The following is a 22,947-nucleotide window of genomic DNA, read 5'->3' on the forward strand; positions in this document are numbered from 1 at the left end:
TTATAATCATTATTATATTTTAACCAATAAACGGCAGATGGCAAAATGAATTCTCTGTATCATTATCCTTAGTTCTCTGACTCAGCTACTCCATGTGACGTTACATTCTATTGGACTACGTACAGAAAATATAATGTTAGAAATTGCTGTTTTCAAGATCCACGAATGAGGGTCTGTGACACTACGTAGAATTGGCAAGATGCTCTGGCATTTGGCTTAAAGGACAATTGCTGTTGGTCCCAAAACCGATCCCTGGGGAACTCCACTGGTAACTCCCTCCAGCCTGACAGTTCGCCTTTCAGTATGACCCGCTGTAGTCTCCCCTTTAACCAATTCCTTATTTCTTTCAATTTTCATATTGATCCCCATCTTTTCCAATTAAACTAATAATTCCCCATGTGGCACCATATCAAACGCCTTACTGAAATCTAGGTAAATGATAAATAGCATGGAGGGAGAGGAATTATTTAAACTCAGTACCAATGTGGACATCAGAACAAATGGATATTGTGGAAGAAAACAAGTTCATTCTTTTAGTTTGGATGCAAGAAGTTAGAGACAGTTTTATTTTTAGGCAATTGCAAGAAGGAAGACAGCCGTTTGGACAGAGTGTCTGTTTTTATGCTAATTTTTAAAGTATAAACAATGTAAAGCAAGTATTAATACTGTTTTATTCACATAAAGCTCTCCTTTGTTTATACATTTTTAAAAATATTTTATTTCTTTTAAACATTTTTTACTACAATTACATTTTATTATTTTAAGGCAAGGTTAAAAACAGCTTTGCTTTGCAATTTTTGTTTGCTTACACCAGTTTTGCTGCCTTGATAAGTTTTATGTTATTAGGGGTTAGAGTTAGCCTGACTTTTGCTTTTTTTTTTTTTTTAACGGAACTAAGATGGCTGCCCTTAAATACTCTTTTTTTACTTTGACACTCCCCCCTTTAGTGCTTTTAGCACAACCATCATTTCTAAACTTTTATTTTTTAGTCCTTGTATTTTTGATTTTAGATTAAAAGGATCAGGTTTAGTCCCATAACTTTTGGTTGGATGTAACGATAATGCGTAATTAGTATGAACATGAAAGGTAGTTTTGTTCTTTTTTATAACAACATATTTTTAAATTAAACACAAACATTGCTTTTATTGTAATAGTATGCTGGGGTTATTTTGTAGCCTTAGTTACATAGCACCATACATTATGATTAGTCCATAAGATAAATGCTTTATAGACGGTATGAAAGGCATGTTTTTTAATTTGATATATAATTTGAAGCACATGGATTTGGCCTTGTAATTTAGAGATTTTTCTAAAGCTTTGGTTGGAGAGAGTGTAGGTTTTGGAATTAGTCGGGTATTAAGGTGGCTTAATTAAAGGGTATTTAAAGCCTTAAATTTAATTATAGGATTTTATTTGCAGGCCAATAGATAATGATTTTTTGCAGCAGTGGTGAAATTAAAATGTATGTTTTGCAAAATGGTGACCTTAACATTTACACAGCTGTAATTAGCTTGGAAGAGCAGGTGTTTTGTTAGGGTCGCTTTTTGTTTTCTACTTTTTTTAACAAACGCTGTTATAAACCGTGACAATTTTTTTTGGCTTTAGCTTTTGTACGCACTGAGGCTGTGGGGGCTTTAAAGGCCAAAAATGTTTGTTGGCTTTTTATTTTTATTTAAAAACTGGGTGTTATTTTAGGAGCACTGACTATAAATTGGCTCGGCATACCAGGGGAATTAATTTTTTAAATATTACGGTGAATATTTGTTTCATGTTATATGCGTTTTTTTTACGGACCTGCAGTATTTGGTATGTGGGAGCCCACACCCCTTTAAACGGCCCGTAGGCTTGGAAGGAGCACTGCGAGTGTTTGCAACTTTATCCTGAACATTTTTAAGTTTGTTTTTATGGCCACAAGTTAGATGGCATTTTTGAAGCACTAGTAAGGGCCGTGGGCCAAGCCTGATGCTTAGGGTTACTTTCAATGGCCGTTAGCTGGTTATTTAGGAAATTTTGAATTTTTGAACATGACAGATTTTACTGCAATTTTTTTTTTGCCTTAGTGATATTTAATACTATTTTTATTAACAACTTTTGGGTTATTAACCTAAGGGTGGAGATAACATGTAATTTACCCATTCTAGCTTGTGCTTGGGTTAACTGTGCTTTAGTAAAAAGACATGTGGCCGTTTTTAAGTTGCCCTGATTTTTTATTATGTTGTTGGCTTTTATAAATTGCTGCTGCACTATTGGCACCATTTGACAGGTTTTTTGAAGAGTACATGTCGCAGGCACAAAGAACCCTGAAAGCATAAAGATCTTTGGCCCAGAAACATCGCACAGGTACAGCCATGTAGGCCTCATTCCTAATATTTCTGGGGCTAGCAACCCCAGACAGCAACTAGGTCTTAAACATACAGGAGAATCCATACTGTTGCTAACCTGGAGACCATCAGCTCTAAAGCCTTCTGGACAGCCTCTGCTGGTTCCTTCTCTCGTGCCATTTCTTTTGTGTATCCTGAGGCCTAATAATTTTTAGGTGAGCGACACCACACAGGTACTCCCCTACAGGCTTGAAGCTTTACAAACCTTAGGTGCACTTACCGCACAGTGTTGCTGACTCTCAAAATGCTATCAGTGAATAAGATTAATTATTACACAGTAATTATGTGGTGTTAGCAACTGAACAATTACTAGGCCTTATGCCTATGTATTGCACTGGCTTTGTGTGTGTGTGTGTGTGTGTGTGTGTGTACGCACACGCGAGCATGAATGGATGAGCTATTACCAGCAGGATAGTGAGTTTGTGTGTGTGGTTTTTGGGAGGGGGGTGAGGGGGTGAGAGAACCTGGATTTGTGCAGGAAATGGCCCAACTTGATTATCATGCACATTGTGTAAAGAGTTGTCACTTTGGATGGGCTATCACCAGCAGGAGAGTGAATTTGTGTGGGGGGGTGGAGGGTGAGAAAACCTGGATTTGTGCAGGAAATGGCCCAACCTGATGATCACTTTAGATAAGCTATTACCAGCAGGACAGTGGGGTGGGAGGAGGTATTGTTTCATATTCTCTGTGTGTATATAAAGTCTGCTGCAGTTTCCACGGTATGCATCTGATGAAGTGAGCTGTAGCTCACGAAAGCTCATGCTCAAATAAATTGGTTAGTCTCTAAGGTGCCACAAGTACTCCTTTTCTCTTTACAATGTGTATGAAAATCAAGGTGGGCCATTTCCAGCACAAATCCAGGTTTTCTCACCGCCCCCCCCCCCCCCCCAAACACACACACACAAACTCACTCTCCTGCTGGTAATAGTTTATCCAAAGTGACCACTCTCCGTACAATGTGCATGATAATCAAGGTGGGCCATTTCCAGCACAAATCCAGGTTTTCTCACCACCCCCCTTCCAAAAACCACACACACAAACTCACTCTCCTGCTGGTAACAGCTCATCCAAAGTGACCACTCTCTCTACAATGTGTATGATAATCAAGGTGGGCCATTTCCAGCACAAATCCAAGTTTAACCAGAACGTCTGGGGGGGCGGGGTAGGAAAAAACAAAGGGAAATAGGCTACCTTGCATAATGACTTAGCCACTCCCAGTCTCTATTTAAGCCTAAATTAATAGTATCCAATTTGCAAATGAATTCCAATTCAGCAGTTTCTCTCTGGAGTCTGGATTTGAAGTTTTTTTGTTGTAAGATAGCGACCTTCATGTCTGTAATCGCGTGACCAGAGAGATTGAAGTGTTCTCCGACTGGTTTATGAATGTTATAATTCTTGACATCTGATTTGTGTCCATTTATTCTTTTACGTAGAGACTGTCCAGTTTGGCCAATGTACAGGGCAAAGGTCCATTGCTGGCACATGATGGCATATATCACATTGGTCGACGTGCAGGTGAACGAGCCTCTGATAGTGTGGCTGATGTTATTAGGCCCTGTGATGGTGTCCCCTGAATAGATATGTGGACACAGTTGGCAACGGGCTTTATTGCAAGGATAGGTTCCTGGGTTAGTGGTTCTGTTGTGTGGTATGTGGTTGTTGGTGAGTATTTGCTTCAGGTTGGGGGGCTGTCTGTAGGCAAGGACTGGCCTGTCTGCCAAGATTTGTGAGAGTGTTGGGTCATCCTTCAGGTCAATTAGGTCATCCTTATTGTTTAAATAAGTTACTAAAGTGGGAAGGCCTTGACCATTGGATGTTAGACTATATGGTATTGTCTGTACTTGGATGTGTTACGGGGTGATAGTATAGTGGAGAAAATGGCGGGGGCAGTGGCAACAAGGTGTTTTTGGTATTTGTTATTTAACAGCCAATCAGAAAGGACAATACATGCTGAAGATACTTATTTAAAAATACAGGGCGCAGCCTGTGGAATAAAGCTCCACATTTAATTAATACTACATTTTTAAGCATGGGTTTTACAAGGTTTTTTGGCCAGTGTATAATTTTTGTTTTTTTACCAGGGTTACTTTTTAATTTTTTTTGTAGTTAGGAATTTTTGGATTTGGGCAGTTTTGGCAGAGCAACCTTTTAGTTGTTGTTGTTTGTTGTTTTGAAGCAGTTGTGGTTTAGTACCATGCAGGGGAGAGGTTACCAGCACGTTACCCTGCAGTGGGTTGGTTTTTTTAGCAAATGCTGGCTGTATGGTAATTTCGTTAGTGGACAAGGGAGAGGTTACTAGCACTTCACCTTGTTGCTTTTGTTTGTTTATTTGTTTGTTTTTTGCTGTCCAGAAGGAGGAAAAGCAATACCAGAAGGAGGGACAGGCTGATTAGTAGTTGAAGTGGAGTTATTTTGAGGCCGAGGGGCTTTTTTGCAGGGAGAAGCATGGGTTCAGGCAGTGAGCTCTTGGCACTTTACAGCAGTGTTGGTAGTCAGCAGGACTTGCTAAGGGCCTTTTTAGGGTGGAGCCAGGGCAGTTTTGTGTTTGATGGACCTGTACGTAGACCCATTTACCTGGTTTTTAACCAATGGCAGGTTGGTTGAGGTTTCTTGGAGCAGGACTTTTTTTCCCTGTGAATACAGAGACCTAACACATTTTATTAATGCCTGGCAGTGTTCTGCAGATTTTCGGGCTGCTTGGACCCATTTTAAGCTCCCACTTTTTTCTTGGGGCAGTTAGGTTTTAATAAATCCCCTTATGTATTTTAGCTCATTTGACTAAAATGTTTATGGCTAAATGATTTTAATTAAATCGTTTTTTTTTTTTTGCCTGGATTTATTTGCAGACTTTTTTTGGGAAAGGGCCAATTTTTTTTTTAGACTGTCTGCAAAGAAACCAAGAATTTCTTTTTTTTTTCAGCATTTTATAAAATTTAACTGCTTAATTTTTTTAACAATTATATAGTTAACTTTAGTTTTTTAAAATTACTTATTGTTTAAAATGAATCAACTTAGATTTTACGATTTTAATTATTGTTTTAGGGATTTAAATTTTTGATGAATATAATTAGCTATGCTTTTAAAGTTTTTAACTTTTTTAAAGACAATTTTGTGTTGCTTGCTTGGGCCCGATTTTGCTTTTTTTGCTGAACCGTTCCTTTTTATGGGCACAAGCCTTGTTTTACTACCACTTTAGCAAGGAGGGTGGACTTTTTAACTAGCCCCCACCTCTTTGGGTTATTTTTTTGGAAACTTTTTTATTTCTAAGGGCTACCCGAGTGGTGGCATGTGAGGCTGGCCACCTGGGCAGAACGCATGGCCAATTGGCGTTGTCACTGTTTCATGTTTTTTACGGCAGACACACGGCCATTGAGGCATATGCTGAGCACACATGGTTAAATTTTCACATGTTCCTGAAGGGCTGGTACTTGCTTAGCCAGGGCTTTCAGGCGGGCGCGTTCCGCTTTTTTTGCTTGGAAGTTTTGTTTTAAGGCTTGCAACTTGTTTTGTTCGGAGGTTTGAGTTGCTGCTTGGATAGTGATTTATGCTTTTAGTTGCTTCATTTTTTTGAGCTGTTGGGTACACATATTTTTTAATTTTTTTTTATTGCTTAGTTTTGCTATGACTTGGGGTAGACCCACCTGCACCCTTTGTTTGCAGCCTGGGGTGGAGAGCGGAATGCTAAACCGTTTTTTGGTTTTTAGGCATACTACAATGGAGAGTGGGGCTTATTTTTAATTATGCAATTTTTAACCTGTAATACCAACAGTGCCAAACAAAGCAAACGTAAAATAACAAGGATAAAACAGATAGATGGTGTGCACTGCTCAGGGCTTTTTCCCTTTGCAATTTTTTCTTAAACTGTCTCAGATTTTTTGCTACCAATTTGCTTGTGCCTTAGTTAATTAGGCTAAGACCACAGGATCGCAGGGGCGGAGATGAAGAGCACACACCATGTGACTGATTTTTAAATCTTTAATCATAAAATAATACAGTGGTGAGTGTGGGAACTGCTTTTATGTTACTTAAAGGAAGAAAAAATGGTAATACTTAAACCCTGACCCACTTTTATACGCTGCCCGGGCTGGCCAGCCTCGGGGGTAGGAGAGAAAGATAGAGAGAGAGAGGTGGATGGTAGGTTGTTTTGTGTATAGATTGTTCAGAGGTACGTTGCAAAATTTTGTAACTTGTTTTTCCTTTTGGGAGGTATTTTTATGCCCTGGGTTTTTTGGGGCATTTCTTTTAGAGATCTTTGCTTGGTATTTTAGTTTAGGCCGGCTGTTTGTGGCCTTTTTAGCGTTTTCAAACCATTCTGGCTTTAGGGTTGTAAAGGCAGACTGTTGGGTTTTACCGGGCGGCCAATCTTTGCAAATGTAATTTTAGTTTTGCAACTTATTTGCTTTTGTTTTATGAGTGTTTATAATTTTTTTACAGCCAGCTGGGGCTGAAAGCAGTTTTTTGTGCTTGGCTTGGTCTCTGTTTGATTTTTGAATGCAGGGAAGCTTTTTTATATTTTTAGGCCAAACTGAATTTTTAAATTAAGCCTTCCCCGTGCCCCCCCCCCCCCGCTTTTTTTTTTTTGCATTTAGCTTTAACTAATTGGGGATATGAAAGAGCTGAGAGGGTTAACAATATAGTTTGGGTAGGGAGGCATTTGGTTGCATTACATTTAGTTTTTAAATTTTGTACTTGAGTTTTTAATTTGGGGCGGGGAGTTTTTTAGCTTTTGCACTTTGTTACGAATTACACCTGGTAGGACACGCACACAAATGCTGCGAATTATACCTGATAGGTCACGCACAGTTCGAATCTAGGCTGAGGCACAGAAACAAAATTCACAACTGCAGAGTTCCCAAAAGACACTAAGTTTATTACGCTCGAGTGTGGTGCCCCCCTGCTAGCCAGGAGGGGACCCCGAATACAGATTATACAAAGGTTATATACTTTTTAGCAAAGCATGTTGCCCTCGTGCATCGGAAACCTTAGCCAATAAACAAACCCTTTTCTTATCTACCACCTATCCCTGCTTGGTGCATTCCTCATGCTATACCAGTATGTCAATTACACAGCATGGTCCTAAAGCCATGCATCAGTAACCTTTATTATCAGGATGGGAGGCCTCACATCAAGGCCAAGAGACAGGGAGTTAGGGACTGACAAAAAAACAGATACAGGGAGTCAAGGCAGGCTGGAGACAAGGAGGAGGATTTTCACAGCGATTCAGTATCTAAGGATCACTCCTCCTGGTGTATGATGTGCTGGCACGTAAACAATGGTGGGCCCCAAACCAAAATGGAGTCACATGTGCTAACTTTTCCTTAACAACTTGAGACTTATGGAGGTTTTTGTAGCTTTTTTTGGGGTGTATGATTTTATTTAAATTGATGGTACCTTTTAGTGGGAATCGTTTAGAGGGATTATTATGTAAACATTTTAATTTTAATTACACAAGGGAGTATTTTGTTCACTTAGCGGCTTATAAACTGGGGAAACTATTTTATTTTGTTTGCTGCGTTGCGGCTTATAAGCTAAAAAGATTTTTACATACTTTAGGGAAAGGGTTTGCGGGGTAGCAGCTGATAAGAAGGAAAGGCTTTTACTTTTTTGCACTGTTTGCTGGGTCATGAGGTTTGGCTCACCCCCCCCCCCATTATGTTTAGAACTATTTTACTTAGAGAGTGAGGGCCCTGGTGTGCCTGAAGTTAGCTTAAGTCCCAGATCTGGATACGGGCATTTACTTTTTACACATTTATTATTTACTTTTATTTATTTATTTATTTATTTAATATTTAGATGCTATTTTTTAAACTGTAACCTTAATCTTTTAAGTTTGGACGTAATACACCCTTATTGAGGCAGCAAATTTTTTTAGCGTTCATTAGGTTTGACCTCAACCTTATATTGGGGCGCGGAAAAAAGTTTTTCAGCACCACTTTCCATTTGGCCTTGATGCATAATAAATAAATTTGCATGGCGTGAGCCCAAAGGGACAGGCGGCCCCTTGGTTACTTTTTGTTTTTATACCCCAGTAGAGATTTTTAAAGGTTTTTTACCTTTTGTTTGGCGCTTTGGGGTTTGAAGGGGAATGGTTTGTCATAGTTGCTGCTGTTTTAGCCAGGCGTTGCTATCCGAATCACGGCACTAAATTGTAGAAGAAAACAAGTTCTTACTTTTAGTTTGGATGCAACAAGTTAGAGACATTTTATGTTTAGGCAATTGCAAGAAGGAAGACGGCCGTTTGGACAGAGTGTCCTTAGGCAATTTTTTAAAGTATAAACAATGTAAAGCAAGTATTTATAGCTTTTTATTGTTTATGTAATAATAAAGCTTTGTTTTGTTTATACTTTTTTATATTTTATTTGTGGCAAAAATGTTAAATAATTACAGTTTATTGTTATTTTAAGACAAGGTTAAAACCAGCTTTGCTTTGCAATTTTTATACGCTTACACCAGTTTTGCCTTTATAAGTTTTGCGTTAGAGTTAGCCTGACTTTTGCTTTGTTTTCAACAGAACTAAGATGGCTGCACTTAAATCCCTTTTTCTTACTTCCACAGGAAGTTTAGACTTGAAATTAGACGAAGGTTTCTAACCATCAGAGGAGTGAAGTTCTGGAACAGCCTTCCAAGGGAAGCAGTGGGGGCAAAAGACCTAGCTGGCTTCAAGATTAAGCTTGGTAAATTTATGGAGGAGATGGTATGATGGGTTAACATGATTTTGGCAATTAATTGATCTTTGACTATTTGTGGTAGATGGGGCCCAGTGGCCTGGGATGGGATGTTGGATGGGATGTGAGTTACCGTGAAAAGAATTCTCCTTAGTATCTGTCTGGTGAGTCTTGTCCACATGCTCAGGGTTCAGCTGATCGCCATATTTGGGGTCAGGAAGGAATTTTCCCCCTGGGCAGATTGGCAGAGGCCCTGGGGGTTTTTCGCCTTCCTCTGCAGCATAGGGCACGGGTCACTTGCTGGAGGCGTCTCTGCACCTTGAAGTCTTTAAACCATGATTTGAGGACTTCAATAGCTCAGACACAGGTGACAGGTTTATTGCAGGAGTAGGTGGGTGAGATTTTGTGGCCTGCACATAACAGTCACCATTAAAGGCATGTGTTCCGTATGGCTGATGTCAGGTGTGCAGTCCAGAATAACAGGATAATATCTTGCTGAGTTAAGATCTCCCACAATCTCCCATTTGACTTTTGTTGCCAGTAACTGTATGATCTCATTTTGAATTGTTTTCCAAGGCAGTAGTGTGTGTACATTTCTTGGGTGATGACACTTCTTAGAAGCTCCTGGAGTACAGCACCAAACTCAGCCATCAGTTCCATAATTTTAAGGAAGTTTCCATTGTTTGGCACATAGAGCTGATCTGAAATGCCACGCAGTGCTAGGTTTTATGTAGCAAGCATTCTCACAATGGCAATAAGCCTTTTCCGAATATTTTGCCAGTAGAGAGAGACTGATGCAATCTTCTCTTGATGCTGATCATCTATGGTGGCCTTTAGCCTTAGTCTCATCTCAAGCTCTTTCCAGCAGATTTCTAGCCAGATTTCTAGCCAGATTTTTCCAGTCCTTTGTTTCTGTAGAACCCAACATGGCTGGAACATTAGATCGGAAGAGTTTGCAACAAAAACAGTGTGCAGCATTCTCGATTTTTGAATACATAAGTCCTGGCCTCTCCACTTTGTCACCATTGGGGATTTCATGCCAGTAATGTGTTGGATGGGAACTACTATTTTCATTGTCTTTTTGGGAACATGAAGTTTTTCACTTGCTGTGGCCCAAGCAGTACAAGGAAGTCCCTCAGGCTACTGCTCAAATGGGTCCACAGTCTTGGATCATGTAGACTTAAGGAACTCAAATCAGCAGCAGCAGTTTCTTGCGCCTCCACCACACTCTTCTCTGATCTACACTTTTCTTCAGGAACGTGCATGGTTACATCCATTGGAGATGCAGATAGGGACGCTGCAGTAGCTGCCAGGTCACCTGCACTCTGACTAACTGGAAGATCAGGTATCTCCTCACCACTCACATCCTCACTGGGACTGGAAGGCTCACTGTGAACATTTGTGTCTACGTATCTCAGGAGAGCTCCTTCCTGCTTAGATAAAGAAAGTAAAAGAAGCATTTCTCTTTTTCTGAATGCTGCCTCAGAGGGACGTTTTCTTCTTTCACTCATGACTGCTGTTCTGTGCCAGCTATAGTGGCTCTCAACACTCAGTTGAAGGGGACAAATAAGCAGGCTGGTAGCAGGGCCTGAGTGAGGGAAGAAATCAGTGTCTTAAGGGCCTAACTGGCTCAAAGCTGACTTCCTGTTCTCCTCAAGTGGGTTCAGGTAAGCAGCAGGAAACAGGAAGCTCCCTGAGAAGCTGGGGTTAATCAGTCCAGGCTCCTGGGGATGCTAGAGAGGTACATAAGAGGCTCCTCCTCCTCTCTCTCCCTGCAGCTCCTGCTGCTTTCTGTCATTCTCTCTCACCTTTTCTCCTGCCTGCCTGTTATGTCTCTTGTGCCCTCCTTCCTCCAGCACAGCACTCCACCCTCTCTGTGCATCTCGAGCAGAGAGAATCCACATGCACCAGCAGCAGACACAATTTTCTACACTCTGGGTCCTAGTGGCCTTGTGATGTGAGGCACGGGTCTGAGACTTAGGGCTCCTGGGTTCTGTGACTCTGGAAGGGGGTGAGGTCTAGTGGGTGGAGCTGGATTGGTTGACAATGAGTGAGCAGAGTTTGTGCTGAAGGACCCTGGTTCAATCCCCCCCAATTCCTGTGGAGTCTACGTGTGGCCATGACTTTACTTACCTATCAGTGTAGGTTGTTCAGACTATTCCTGGACACAAGTCTTATGTCTGCTGCTAGCCATCCCTGAGATGTAGGTCCTTCATCCACACAAGGACATGGCATATCACAGTCAATCCAGCAGCTCCCCTCTGGTCTTCACCTCCACAATGGATGGCGAACCCGAGCCTGACCAGAGAAAGACAGGGTGGTGTTCTTCAGGGGAATCTGCTGGAGCTTCCGTATCCCCCGCTCCACCTCACTCCCCCACACATGAAGGCATTTCCAAAGATACCACTAATCGTGGATAAACAAAGCAGCCAAGATGCGGTCAGTGTGGCTTGATTTACTGAGCAGACTGGTTCTAAGGGAAGAACAGATTTCTCCCCTGCTCTAGGGAGATTCCCACTGGAAAAGTATCTGATGGCAGGGGTAGGGGCAATGCAAGCCCCCAGCCCCATGAATGGCAGGAAATCAGGACTCGGGGAGTTAAGGGGTGTCTCTGTCCTGCTGCAGGGAGCAGGCCTGGAGAGTAGAAAGGGTACTCGTGGCACTGTAGGAAAGACAGTGACTTCTACCAGTAAAGGTGGCTGAAGCTTCTTGCAGACATTAGAGTCTAAGATCCTCACACCTCCTTTGGGGATCCTTTTCCCTCGGAATAAAATAAGGAGAATGACGTGTGAAGCCCAGGTCTGAGATCCAGGGAAAAGGCAGGATCTCAGCCAGATTACACACCAGGAACCTGATCTTTATCCCAAGAACCACAATTACCCGGATGAGGTTTTCTCCTCCATTTGCTTTCAGGTTATTTATTCACAGAATTCATTTGTTTGCTTTGCTGTGTTTCCACTCTCTGCATCTGTTCATTGGTTTAAGTAACATTCTTTCCGTCTTTGCTTCTGTTTCCTCTTATTACAGGGTAGCATCTGCTTAGCACCTTCAAAAAATAAATTAAACACAAAATCCTGATTCTACATTGAAGAGGTAAGTTTCTGAGAATTTGGCTGCAGAACTTTAGTGTCTGCATATTTCATTCACTATTGTTTATCCGGTGCAGGTCTGATGCAATCTGCCCACTCAAGAATGCCCCCATGAAGCACGGGGTGCCCTTACAATACCAGTCAAAAGAGAGGAAGAGAGTAGATTAATAGCGGGGGTGGGGGGGGGGAGGAATCCAGTGCATCAGCACTTCTGTGCATCATTGCAGCACCAGTCCTGGGAGCCATACAGGTTAAAAATCCCCATGGTTCTTTCCCCCTAGAACCACATCTGAGCAGAAAAAGGCCTTCAGACAATTATTTCCTTACTCTCTGAATGGGTGAAATTCAACCCTGTGCAGACAGTCAGTGCATCACAGCGGGTTTAAGTGGCACTTCACTGCACAGGTGCTGAGAGACTTTGGCATAATTTTCATCCTGGATTGAAACAGCCAGTGGGAATCCTTTGAGGTACAGAGCAGAGAGGTTTGGGCCACAGCATTCACCTCAGAGGCTGAGCTTCTGCAGACTTTTGGGATGTTGCTATCTGAGGAGGATGACTTTAGCCAGCCCTAGTTCAGAGCTTTCAGTCACCTCAACTGGTGATTCTCTGGCACAATTGATCTAACGTAGCTGAACTTTTCAGGCCTTGCCCCCACCTCTGACATCCATTACCCTCTAACAGCCCCTGTCCCTTCTCTTGAGCCCTGCCAAGCCCAAATACAGAGCCTAGCTGACTCTTCTCTTCTCTTAGACCTTCTTCTTACATGATCCTTTCCTACCTTTGATAAACTTATCACTGTACCCTTCCCCAGCTGCTGGAGGAATTGTGGCTCCTCGGGACAACCTGGGAATGGGTGGCTCCTACCTCCAGGTGAGGTATGTGGTTTTCCATCTCAGCATCCCTGAGATCCATCACCTCCCGCTTTCACAGGATAAGGTCGTGGCTCCCCAAGCTAGGCCAGCTGCAGGCTGCATTGCTGTAGGTGACATGGACAGATCCCAGTGCCTGGAAGACAGAGAGGGGGGAAACCCCTGCTCATTTCCCTTTCAGAGCCCCCTTTGAAGACGGGCCAAGAGGGAAGGAGAGGACGAAGGGCAGAAAGCAAAGCTGCCCCTGTGGGGAGGGCACTCCTGTAGAAACCAGTCCTATTCCCAGCTCTCGCCAACATTGATCGGTGTGACCTTGGAGAGGTCACTTCACACCATGAGATACTAAAGATCAGGATGGACTGATTTCACTCCAAGTTTTTTGTATTTGTATTTTTGAATTATTTTCCTAATGAAAGTTTGATTCTCATGAAATTCGTAGAGCTGGCAGACGACAGAACAAGGAGCAATGATCTCAAGTTGCAGTGTGGAAGGCTTGGATATTAGGAAAAACTTTTTCACTGGGAGGGTGGGGATGCCTTTGAATCTACTAGGATAGGGTCCCCCATCTTCTACTTAGAGCCTATATTTTTTCTTACCTTCTACACAGATGATGATTGCTTTCCACAAAATCAACACAGTAATGAAAAAAATCCCGGAGAATCTCCTCCACACCAACCGTCTCTTGGTCCCCACTAAGAGACCGTGAGATGGAGGCTTGCTGCAGCAAGGCTACAGGGGTCTCCGAGGTTCCCCCTGCCCCGCACCCCTGTCCTGCCGGGCTGTTGTCAAGGGAGCTCTGTGGGGTCACACCCACCTCATCATCTTTGCCCAATAGGCTGAGTTCCTGCCAAAGCCCTTTGTGAAGTCACTGCCACACTCACCTTTCCCTTGCAGGCCTGATGTCTGCCCCTGGCCAGCCTGGCTGGATGTTTGAGCTGCACCCTGGATCACCCCACTTGCTCATTATTGATTCTGGGGAGCAAGCAGACCACCCAGTAAAACAGCAGAGTCTATTCCTCACCCCACACTGGGTTTTCCATACAGACATAGACTGTGAAACTATTTGATCTCCTAATCCAGCCTCTATTTCACCGGCGATGAAATTTCACACGCTTACCCCAATATTAAGCCCAATTGCTTGTACTTCACGAAATGGTCCCATGGCACCTTCCAGAATGATAACCAGTTGTGATGTGAGGATACCAGGAAACAGAGAATCCACCTCTTCCCTGGGTAATTTGTTCCAGGGTTTAGTCTCCCTCACTGTCAAAAATGTGTGCCTTACATCTCATTTGAATTTATCTGGCTTCAACTGACAGCCGTTGGTTCCTGTTGTGCCTTTCTTGGCTAGATCGAAGTAGCCCTGCCCCATGAAATCCGATCTCTCCTGGAATCCCCCAAGCCAGGAGAAACCAGCAGGGTCCTCCTAGCTGTTTGTCTGCTGGGCTGGGGATATCAGACGCACCAGAGGCATGCAGAAGAGAGTGCACTGCATCAGCCCGGCGTTGGGCTCAGGGGTTTGGCCTTGGCAACTTCTGCTCCAGTCACATCTCTGGGTGCCTGGGCTCAGGGCTTCTGACCCCGTGGCTGCAGCTAGGGCTGGGGTGCTGAACTCAGGACTTTCATGCCCCTACCCACTTCTGCTCACACTCTGGGTGCCTGGGCTCGGGGCTTCTGCCCGGCATCTGCAGCTGGGGCTCAGGGCTTCCCTTGCACTTCCTTCTGGGGCTCAGGGGTCCATTCTTAAGGATGCCACCAAATTGGCCCTTGTCTTAATTTGCCAGGGGACTAGTAAGTAGGAGTCCCCAGCTGAGCTGCTCTCAGAAGCAGGGACCCACTCGCACATCTTAGAACCTCCTCTAACTTCAGAAAGATTCTTGGCTGCTGCCCTCAGAGTCCAGGTCTGAAGGCAGCACGGAAGTGAGCGTGGCAATGCTGTGACCCCCCCACAACAAGTTCTGAACTCCCCCATGATCCCATTTTGGTCGGGACCCCCACCAAAGAAAATGTCATTGAGATGGTCGTGTTCCCAAGGAATGTGTCAATTTCAAGGAATCAACATTTCCCAGCTGAAAACAAATGTTCTCCTGGAAAACTTTCAATTTTTTTCAGAGTGGTGGCCATGTTAGTCTGTATCAGCAAAAACAATGAGGAGTCCTTGTGGAACCTTAGAGACTAACAAGTTTATTTGGTCATATGCTTTCGTGGACTAGAACCCACTTCATCACATGCATGGAGTGAAAAATACAGTAGCAGGTATAAATACACAGCACATGAAAGGATGGGCATTGCCTTACCAAGTGGGAGGTCAGTCTAACGAGACAATTGAATTAAGAGTAGGATACCAAGGGAGGAAAAATCACTTTTGTTGTGGCCCATTTCAAACAGTTGATAAGAAGGTGTGAGTAAGAGTAGGCGGAAATTAGTCTGGGGGAAGTTAGGACTTTTGGCTGCAGAATTTTATTTCATTTTTTAATGAGACTGCGTCTCTTAGGTTTTGTGGCACACAAGCAGAGAAGTTTGCAAGACATTGCAAACTTCCAGAAAGAACAATAACACACAAGAGCCCCAAAATCAGAAGGAGAGAATGTAAGCTACTGTCTATAACAGAGAGGCACAATTCACTGGGTACCTGCTGACTGACTGCTGCTACGCCCCCACTGAGCTGTCTAGCAGGCAAGTAGGTCCAGGAACCGTGCCCAAAATTTAAAGTCGCAGTATTCAATTTTAACACAACCACAAATACACCAGAGCATCCAAATTTTCTGTTTTACAAGGTCTCCCCTTGTTTTGGAACACTGAGTTCTAAACATGCCATGGGGAATTTGAATCAAATTTCAGCTACTAATTAGCATGTGTGTGGAACAATCACTAATGTGCATTCGGTGTTATGTTGTAGGTTTCTTTAGGAAATGTGGGGAAACAGGAGCACTGGGAAAGCCTATTTCCCCCACACACACACACACACTGCACATTTGCTGCCCACTGGTGCTGCCTGAGCAGTAGCATTGTGACATCAGAGATAATCCACCACTCAGCGCTCCCTGCCTCCAGCTCCTTGTCACACCTGGGGAGAATGACTAGCCCCTGGCTGCCACGGCAACAGCTACCTTTGACAACTGATTGTCCCCTTATGACCAGAACATCCTCACAGAAAGGAAGTTTGTAATGAAACAGGACCAGATTTGGATAAGCAGGGCAGCCGCCTGCTGCGCTCATTTGGGTTTGTACTGTGTTACGGTACAGTGTTTCTTCTCAAAGGGCCAGTGTGTGTTACTTTCCTTAGAAGGGCTAGGTGAAAGTGATATGCAAAGATCCAGCTCTTTTTCTTGGATATTGTTTATCTGCTTCTTACAAATTGAGGATTGGAGCTTAGAACTTTCACGGAAACTCAAGTCCATAAAATGAGTTTTGTTTTAATATAGTTTAATTTAATTATTTTCAATACTGTGTTCAACACAGCACTGAGTGGTGAAAAGGGACCTTCACAAAGATAAGAATGGCAATAAAATATATACTGAAAACAGCAGATGATTAAGAGGTTCATTGTTTAAACAGCACTTATATAATAGTTTTTTTTTCTATTAAAAAAACTAAGGAAATTAACAAACCAAAACCCCTTCATTTAATGTTTCTTAGTTTAGCTTTCAATAATAAATTAAGCTGTCAAATAATTCGGATATACAAAGTCAAGGTTTTAAAAAGGATTAAAAGGTTACAACTTTTAGCATTCTCAGGTTAGCAAATGTCCAAATAAGTGTTGCCCTGGCACCCTTAATTCAGTCATCTTGTGCCTTTGCGTGATGATGTAGATTTTAGTTACATCATCCCATGTTGTTTTTTTCCCGTCAGGACCCTGCCTTATTCAGTGCACAAGATTTTCTGCTCTGGGGCTGTGTATTGAAGGAGTCTGTTGTCTGTAGGATCCCTGCCTTATTTATTGCAGACTTAATGTGGTGTGGGCAACGCTCATTGTGGTATTTCCTAACTTGAAAGTGCTTGACTTTGAAACCTTTTAATCCTTTGTGTATTTTCTATTTTTTAAGGCTAACAACACTGATGAGACCAACCTTTATGACAAAGGGTATTTTTTTTGTTTGTGACATATCTATTATTTGTCTGTTTAGTGTCAATAGTGTGTACTTTACAAGACAGAAAAACTAAAGACACTCCCTAATACAAAGACCTCATGATCTAAGGAAGACGGACACATACAGAGAAACCAGCATGTGTAAGGACTTTTTCTCTCTTTCTTTTGAAGTCATTTATACTTAATTATTATTATTTATTAGTAAAGAAAGGGTGGTGCATTGGGGAAGTTGTGTGGTGAGGATGTTCCATGCAGAGGGAACAATATGGAAAGACACAAAGAATAGAATGGGAGAAAGAAACACCCATGGTATTGGTGCTAGCTGTACTGGTAAAGCAGAAAGGGAGGGAGGTGATGTAGAAAAGGACAAGATTGCTGATTATGGCCTGTCTCTGTGAATAGTCCTGTACTGGGGTGGTTTGGCATTTTAAGGACTGGAGGCCTGAGCTCAGCCAACCCTAGTGGCTAAGAAGGCCCACCTGAACACAGATCAGCTGATTCTCTTACTGATCATCTGGGAGCAGAAGAGGAAGTGGCTGAGAGAATTGCAGGAGCTGCAGAGAAAGGAAGGAGCAGCAAGGAGGGCTAGAGACAGAGTCTGGCCTAATAACCTTGGAGGAAAGACCCCAAGAGCAGAGACTAAGGCCAGCAGCAAATTTGCCTTATGCTGTTCTTCTCCTTTTGGTTTGTTGTCTCTTGGAAAATAAATAAAACCCAGCTGGAAGGGCCAGTGAGACTGATCTGTTGTGAGTGCAGCTGTGGAGTCTGGAGGAGGGAGAGATGGATTGCAGGGTGCTACAGATAGACACAGGCCACCAGGGGATGCTTGGGAGGAGGTCATGAGCAGGGGAGGAGTGGGGTTTGGGAGGAGACTCCTCTACAACAGGGCCAAACGGGAACCCTGAATTTGTGCACCCACCTTCTTTCCTGATGTTTCAAGTTCTAAACTCCAACCTGGTTAGAAGGCGGTTGTTCAGAACCATTCATAAGTCACATTTAATTGGGTGCAAAGTTACACAGGCACAAGGTCATGCCCCCAGAGTTCAAATAAATTGGAAAACCAGCATCATACGTTGCATGTAGCAACCTGGGCCGGCAAACAGGATGGAACATGGCAGGTACCATTGCTGGACCAGGCTTGCTGCATACCGGGGAACAAGTCATGCTCTCCGCCACACTGTTAGAGCCCCTTGGGAATCAATGATGAGAATGATGTCAAAACTACTCAGGACCAGCACAGTATAACCACATAATAATGCAAGGCTGGCCATACCTTGACCTTCCCCTGGATTGCTCCAACCTGCCTCATATGACAGGTGCTGGGTCAGGGAGCCAGGGGATGGGTTTTACATCAGCCACAGAGCCCATAGCTCCTCAGTGGCAGAAAACTTTGCAAAACTTTTAAAGGTAATGCATCTACATGTGATTATCCCCTGTCCCCAAGAGAAATATGGTATATTTTAATGAGTCTGCCCATGCTTGTCTTGATGATCAGATCTAAAAAGTGCTACAGGGATTCTCTCTCAAAACGATGCTATGCCAAACATTAAAAAATACTTCCATCCTATACTTTGAAATCATGAAAGACAACATCTCTCAGAAGGTAGGAGTGAACATTATTACCATTACAATAGAACTGAATTCTCCTTTTATTTTTACATCGGGAAAAAACTCTCTTCAAGTTACCTTGCCCAAGATAGAAATTTGCAGAAGTCAACTTGTTAATTATTGGAATCTGAAATGCAGCCATATTTTTCTTTCAGGATAAAATTATACTCTTGAAGGGGCACTGCTCTCTGGTGAGGACATCAGAAGATGTGAGAACAGAAAGGAGATTGTTCTGAGTCTTTCACATGACTTCTCTCTCGTAGTCCATACCTTGGGTGACTTTCTGAGTGGATTATTGACATGTTCTCTGTCATGAGAAACTCAGCCCAAGCACAGATATTGCCCAATGCAGCTATCCACTAAATTGAGGGGATATTACACCTAAGAAGAAATCCTGGGTCACTGAAACTAATGTGAATTTTGCCATAGACTTCAGTGAGGACAAGATTAAATATGTGGGGAGTGATGGTTGAGCATTCTCACTGGGGACTCTTCTAAACCTGGAGGTCATTTCCCTGGGTACGCAGGTCAGACCTCTGCGTTTTCAAGGCACAGTGTAAGGCTCAGCTCTTTCTCTGACTGCTGTGTGGAGGTTTGGTTGTGGTGAGCTGAGTCCAATGAAAATAAATCATTTCCGTGAATTGAATGGGCCTTCAGTGATATGGCCAGCTCAGTTGCTCTACTGAGCATTATGTAGACTGTGTTTACATTCGTCTTTTCCCTGATGTTTTAAACTCCATCTTTCCTTCAATTATATAAAGGGGAATTCGACAGCCTCTTTTGAGAGAACTTTTTGCTTGCAGATAGATAGATAGATCTGAGCTGTATGAACAGACAGAAGAGCTCTTTTAGCATCAATCCTGCTCTTCCTTTAAAAGTGGGGGTAGGAAATAGTTACATTATAGCAAATTTCTATTAAGCTATCTGATCTCTGGTTCAGAGTCTCTCTTGAGAAGGAATTTGGTCTGCAGGGGCATTTGGCTTCACTGGTCTTTTTATGAAACACTGAATAAACACACAGTAATTGCCAGATTGGATCAGACCTGAACTCCATCTAGTGTCTTGTCTCTGAAAGTGGCTAGTACTAGATGTTTCAAAAGAAGGTTTAATGACCTTTAATAGTGAGACGTGGAATAATCAGCCCTTCCCCGCATCTCGCCCTGAACTCTAATAGTTAGAGATTCATTTAAGCCCTAAAGCATCATGTTAGTATCCCTTAAGCATCTGGATCCATACACTATGCTATATAGAGCTGTCAAATCCCTCCAGTTTCGTTGTAGTTCTGCTTAACAGCACTTCTAGGATCTACAGACATTTCCCAAATTCTCAGCTCACCCATAATACAAGCTCAAACCAGCAAGGTACTGAACATGCTGCCCCCAGTCCAAAGAAACATATAAGCACATGCTTAACTTGAAGCAACTTTAAGAATGTAAGAAGCCCCATTGAAATCAACATGCTTAAAATTCTGGGTGCTCCACTACATGAAAGATGGAGATAGATTGGAGACAGCTCAGAGGACAGCAACAAAAATGATGAAAGGTTTAGAAGTGGTAGGGGATGGTCTAGATGACCTCTTCAGGCCCTACGTTTCTATGATTGTATGAAAAGATAATGCAGCTGCCTAAATGTTCTGCTAGACTGAGGCAAGATCCACACAGGATTAAGGCTTAAATGACCTATTGTTCTTTGCTTGGACGCATTTGATGAAAGAAGTCAAGTCCTTCTTCCTTGGTACCTTCTGTAGAACTGCACATTAACCAAGCTGCTTTTGAAGTTAAATAATCATTTTATTTGTAATATTTGTCTGAATGCCGACTGACCTACATGCTATTTGGCCACAACCAAAGAGTGGGTAAAGAAATAAATGACACATGTGTGTATGTACGGCATGTGTATGAATATGTACACACACACACACACGCACACACACTTTTTCTTCGTCTTTGGCCACAATAAACATACCACACATACATACCTTCTGATCATACTCGATGTTCTCTACCTTTTACCTTGCCAGGGGTGTTATGAATGAGACCCACGACATTCTCATAATTTCACAAACTGGAATGTGTGACATGAGCTAAATACAATTAACGATTTCATGATTTGGCAATCACTATTGTGACATGGGCTGAGGAAAGAGGTTCAGTGAGGATATTGACATAGGATGAAACAGGTTTACAGGCAGTTTGATCCCAACTCACTAATCATAATAGAATATTATTATTCTTATCTCTATAAAGACAGGTTAAAAGGTAAATCTATTCAGACAACATTTTTTTCTTATCATTATAAATATATGTTTCTGAAAATATGTTCACTGTGGTTAATTTTCTCACAAATATTCACGCCTGGCTACACACTTTTAGTCTGATCATTAGAAGTGTATGTGTGGTAATTTTTCAGCAGCCAAAGAACAAGAAGCTGTAGGACTTAGTCAGCATGGCTGTAGTGTCCAGAAGGGATACATTTAGAAGTTTCATTTTTGAATTATTTCCTCAATGAATGTATGTGCATCCTGTGTACTGCCTGGTAGCCAATGATTTAAAAACACGAAGGAAAATTTCGGTGCTGGAAACTGTCACCCAATAACCATACAGTGTGATGCAAACTGTGTCTTCCTCCTACCCATGTTATTGTTCCCAGGTATAATGGAGATCCACGGATCCTAAGCCTACACTGATCAGTGAAATTAAAATATGAGCTGAATCAGGGTCAAAATGTGTAAATCAGACTAAATGGCAGGGTAATGCACTTTCGTAGAGATAAAGGAATTTTTTTCCCTCAGAAGAAGTGAAGGAGTTCTGGGTTTTCCCATCAGTTGTTACAGGTTCCATTAAACGACTCAAAGGGTCACTGTGCATATGACCACAGTTCTTTATATTAGCATACACCATTCGCATAAGAACTAATGCCTTCCTTTATGGTTGATCCCGCAGCGAGCACCCAAGGCTGAATGGATGGCTGGAGGAAATTGTTCGGCAGTGACCGAGTTCATTCTCACAGGACTGACAGACCATCCAGAGCTGCAGGTCCCGCTCTTCACGATGTTCCTAGTGATCTATGGTATCACCCTGGTGTGGAATCTGGGGATGATGGTTTTAATCAGGATCAACCCCCGACTTCACACCCCCATGTACTTCTTCCTCAAGAATTTGTCCCTCATGGATGCCTGTTACTCCACAGTCATTGCTCCCAAGATGCTAATGAGCTTCTTAGCCAAGAGGAAAGCTATTTCCTGCACAGCTTGCATCATCCAATATTTTAGCTTCATATTGTTTGTCATCTCTGAGTGCCTTCTGCTGGCAGTAATGGCGTATGACCATTATGTAGCCATCTGTAACCCGCTGCTGTACACAGTCATCATGTCACCAAAGCACTGCCTATGGCTGGCAGCTGGTTCATATCTATGGGCCTTCCTGACCTCTGTGATACACGCGAGCGGTTTGCTAAGATTATCCTACTGCCACTCCAATCTCCTGAATAATTTTTTCTGTGATATCAACCCACTTCTAAAGCTCTCCACTTCTGGCACCTATGTCAACAAGCTACTTGTTTTCCTCTTTGGCAGTCTGATAGAGGTGATCAGCATTGGGACCATCCTCATCTCATACATCTTAATTATTGCAACTGTGCTGCAGATCCGCTCCATCAACGGCAGGTGCAAAGCCTTCTCCACCTGCACCTCCCACCTGACGGCCGTCTCCATGTTCCATGGGACAATTCTCTTCATGTACTTCCGACCCAGTGCCAGCTACACGCTGGACACAGACAAAATGGCCTCAGTGTTCTACGCAGTGCTGATCCCCATGCTGAATCCCCTCGTCTACAGCTTGAGGAACAAGGATGTGATGGATGCCCTGAGGAGAGCAATAGAGACAAAATTGAGGGCCCATTTTCCCCCAAAGGGTGTCTTAATAGGAAAACCAAATCCTTTAATGGCTGCTCTGCACACATAGGGATTTTCTCCACTATGGGGTGGATCAATGCTGTGACCATCGATCCACTGGGGGACAATTTAGCAGGTCTAGTGAAGACTCACTGGATCGACCCCGATTGCTTTCCCATTGACTCTGGTACTCCACCAGAATGAGATGAGTAAGGGGAATGAAAGGGAGAGTTTCTTCTGTAGACTCAGCAAAGTGTGGACCCCGCAGTAAGTAGATCTAAGCTACATCTATATGAGTTACACTACTAACAAAACTCCAATTATGTAGCTTAGATTGACCTGTTCCCTTAGT

General features: G+C 42.8%; 1 protein-coding gene across 1 annotated transcript; it reads left to right on the forward strand.

The window, feature by feature from the left end:
- The first annotated feature begins 21,666 nt into the window (after positions 1-21,666).
- On the forward strand, positions 21,667-22,665 carry LOC144930610 (olfactory receptor-like protein COR4). Its single transcript, XM_078853045.1, has one exon. It carries the CDS (start codon positions 21,667-21,669, stop codon positions 22,663-22,665), a length of 999 nt encoding a protein of 332 aa, XP_078709171.1.
- The last annotated feature ends 282 nt before the right edge of the window (positions 22,666-22,947 follow it).

This window comes from Lepidochelys kempii, chromosome 6 (assembly GCF_965140285.1).
Source record: "Lepidochelys kempii isolate rLepKem1 chromosome 6, rLepKem1.hap1, whole genome shotgun sequence".
NCBI lineage: Eukaryota > Metazoa > Chordata > Testudines > Cheloniidae > Lepidochelys > Lepidochelys kempii.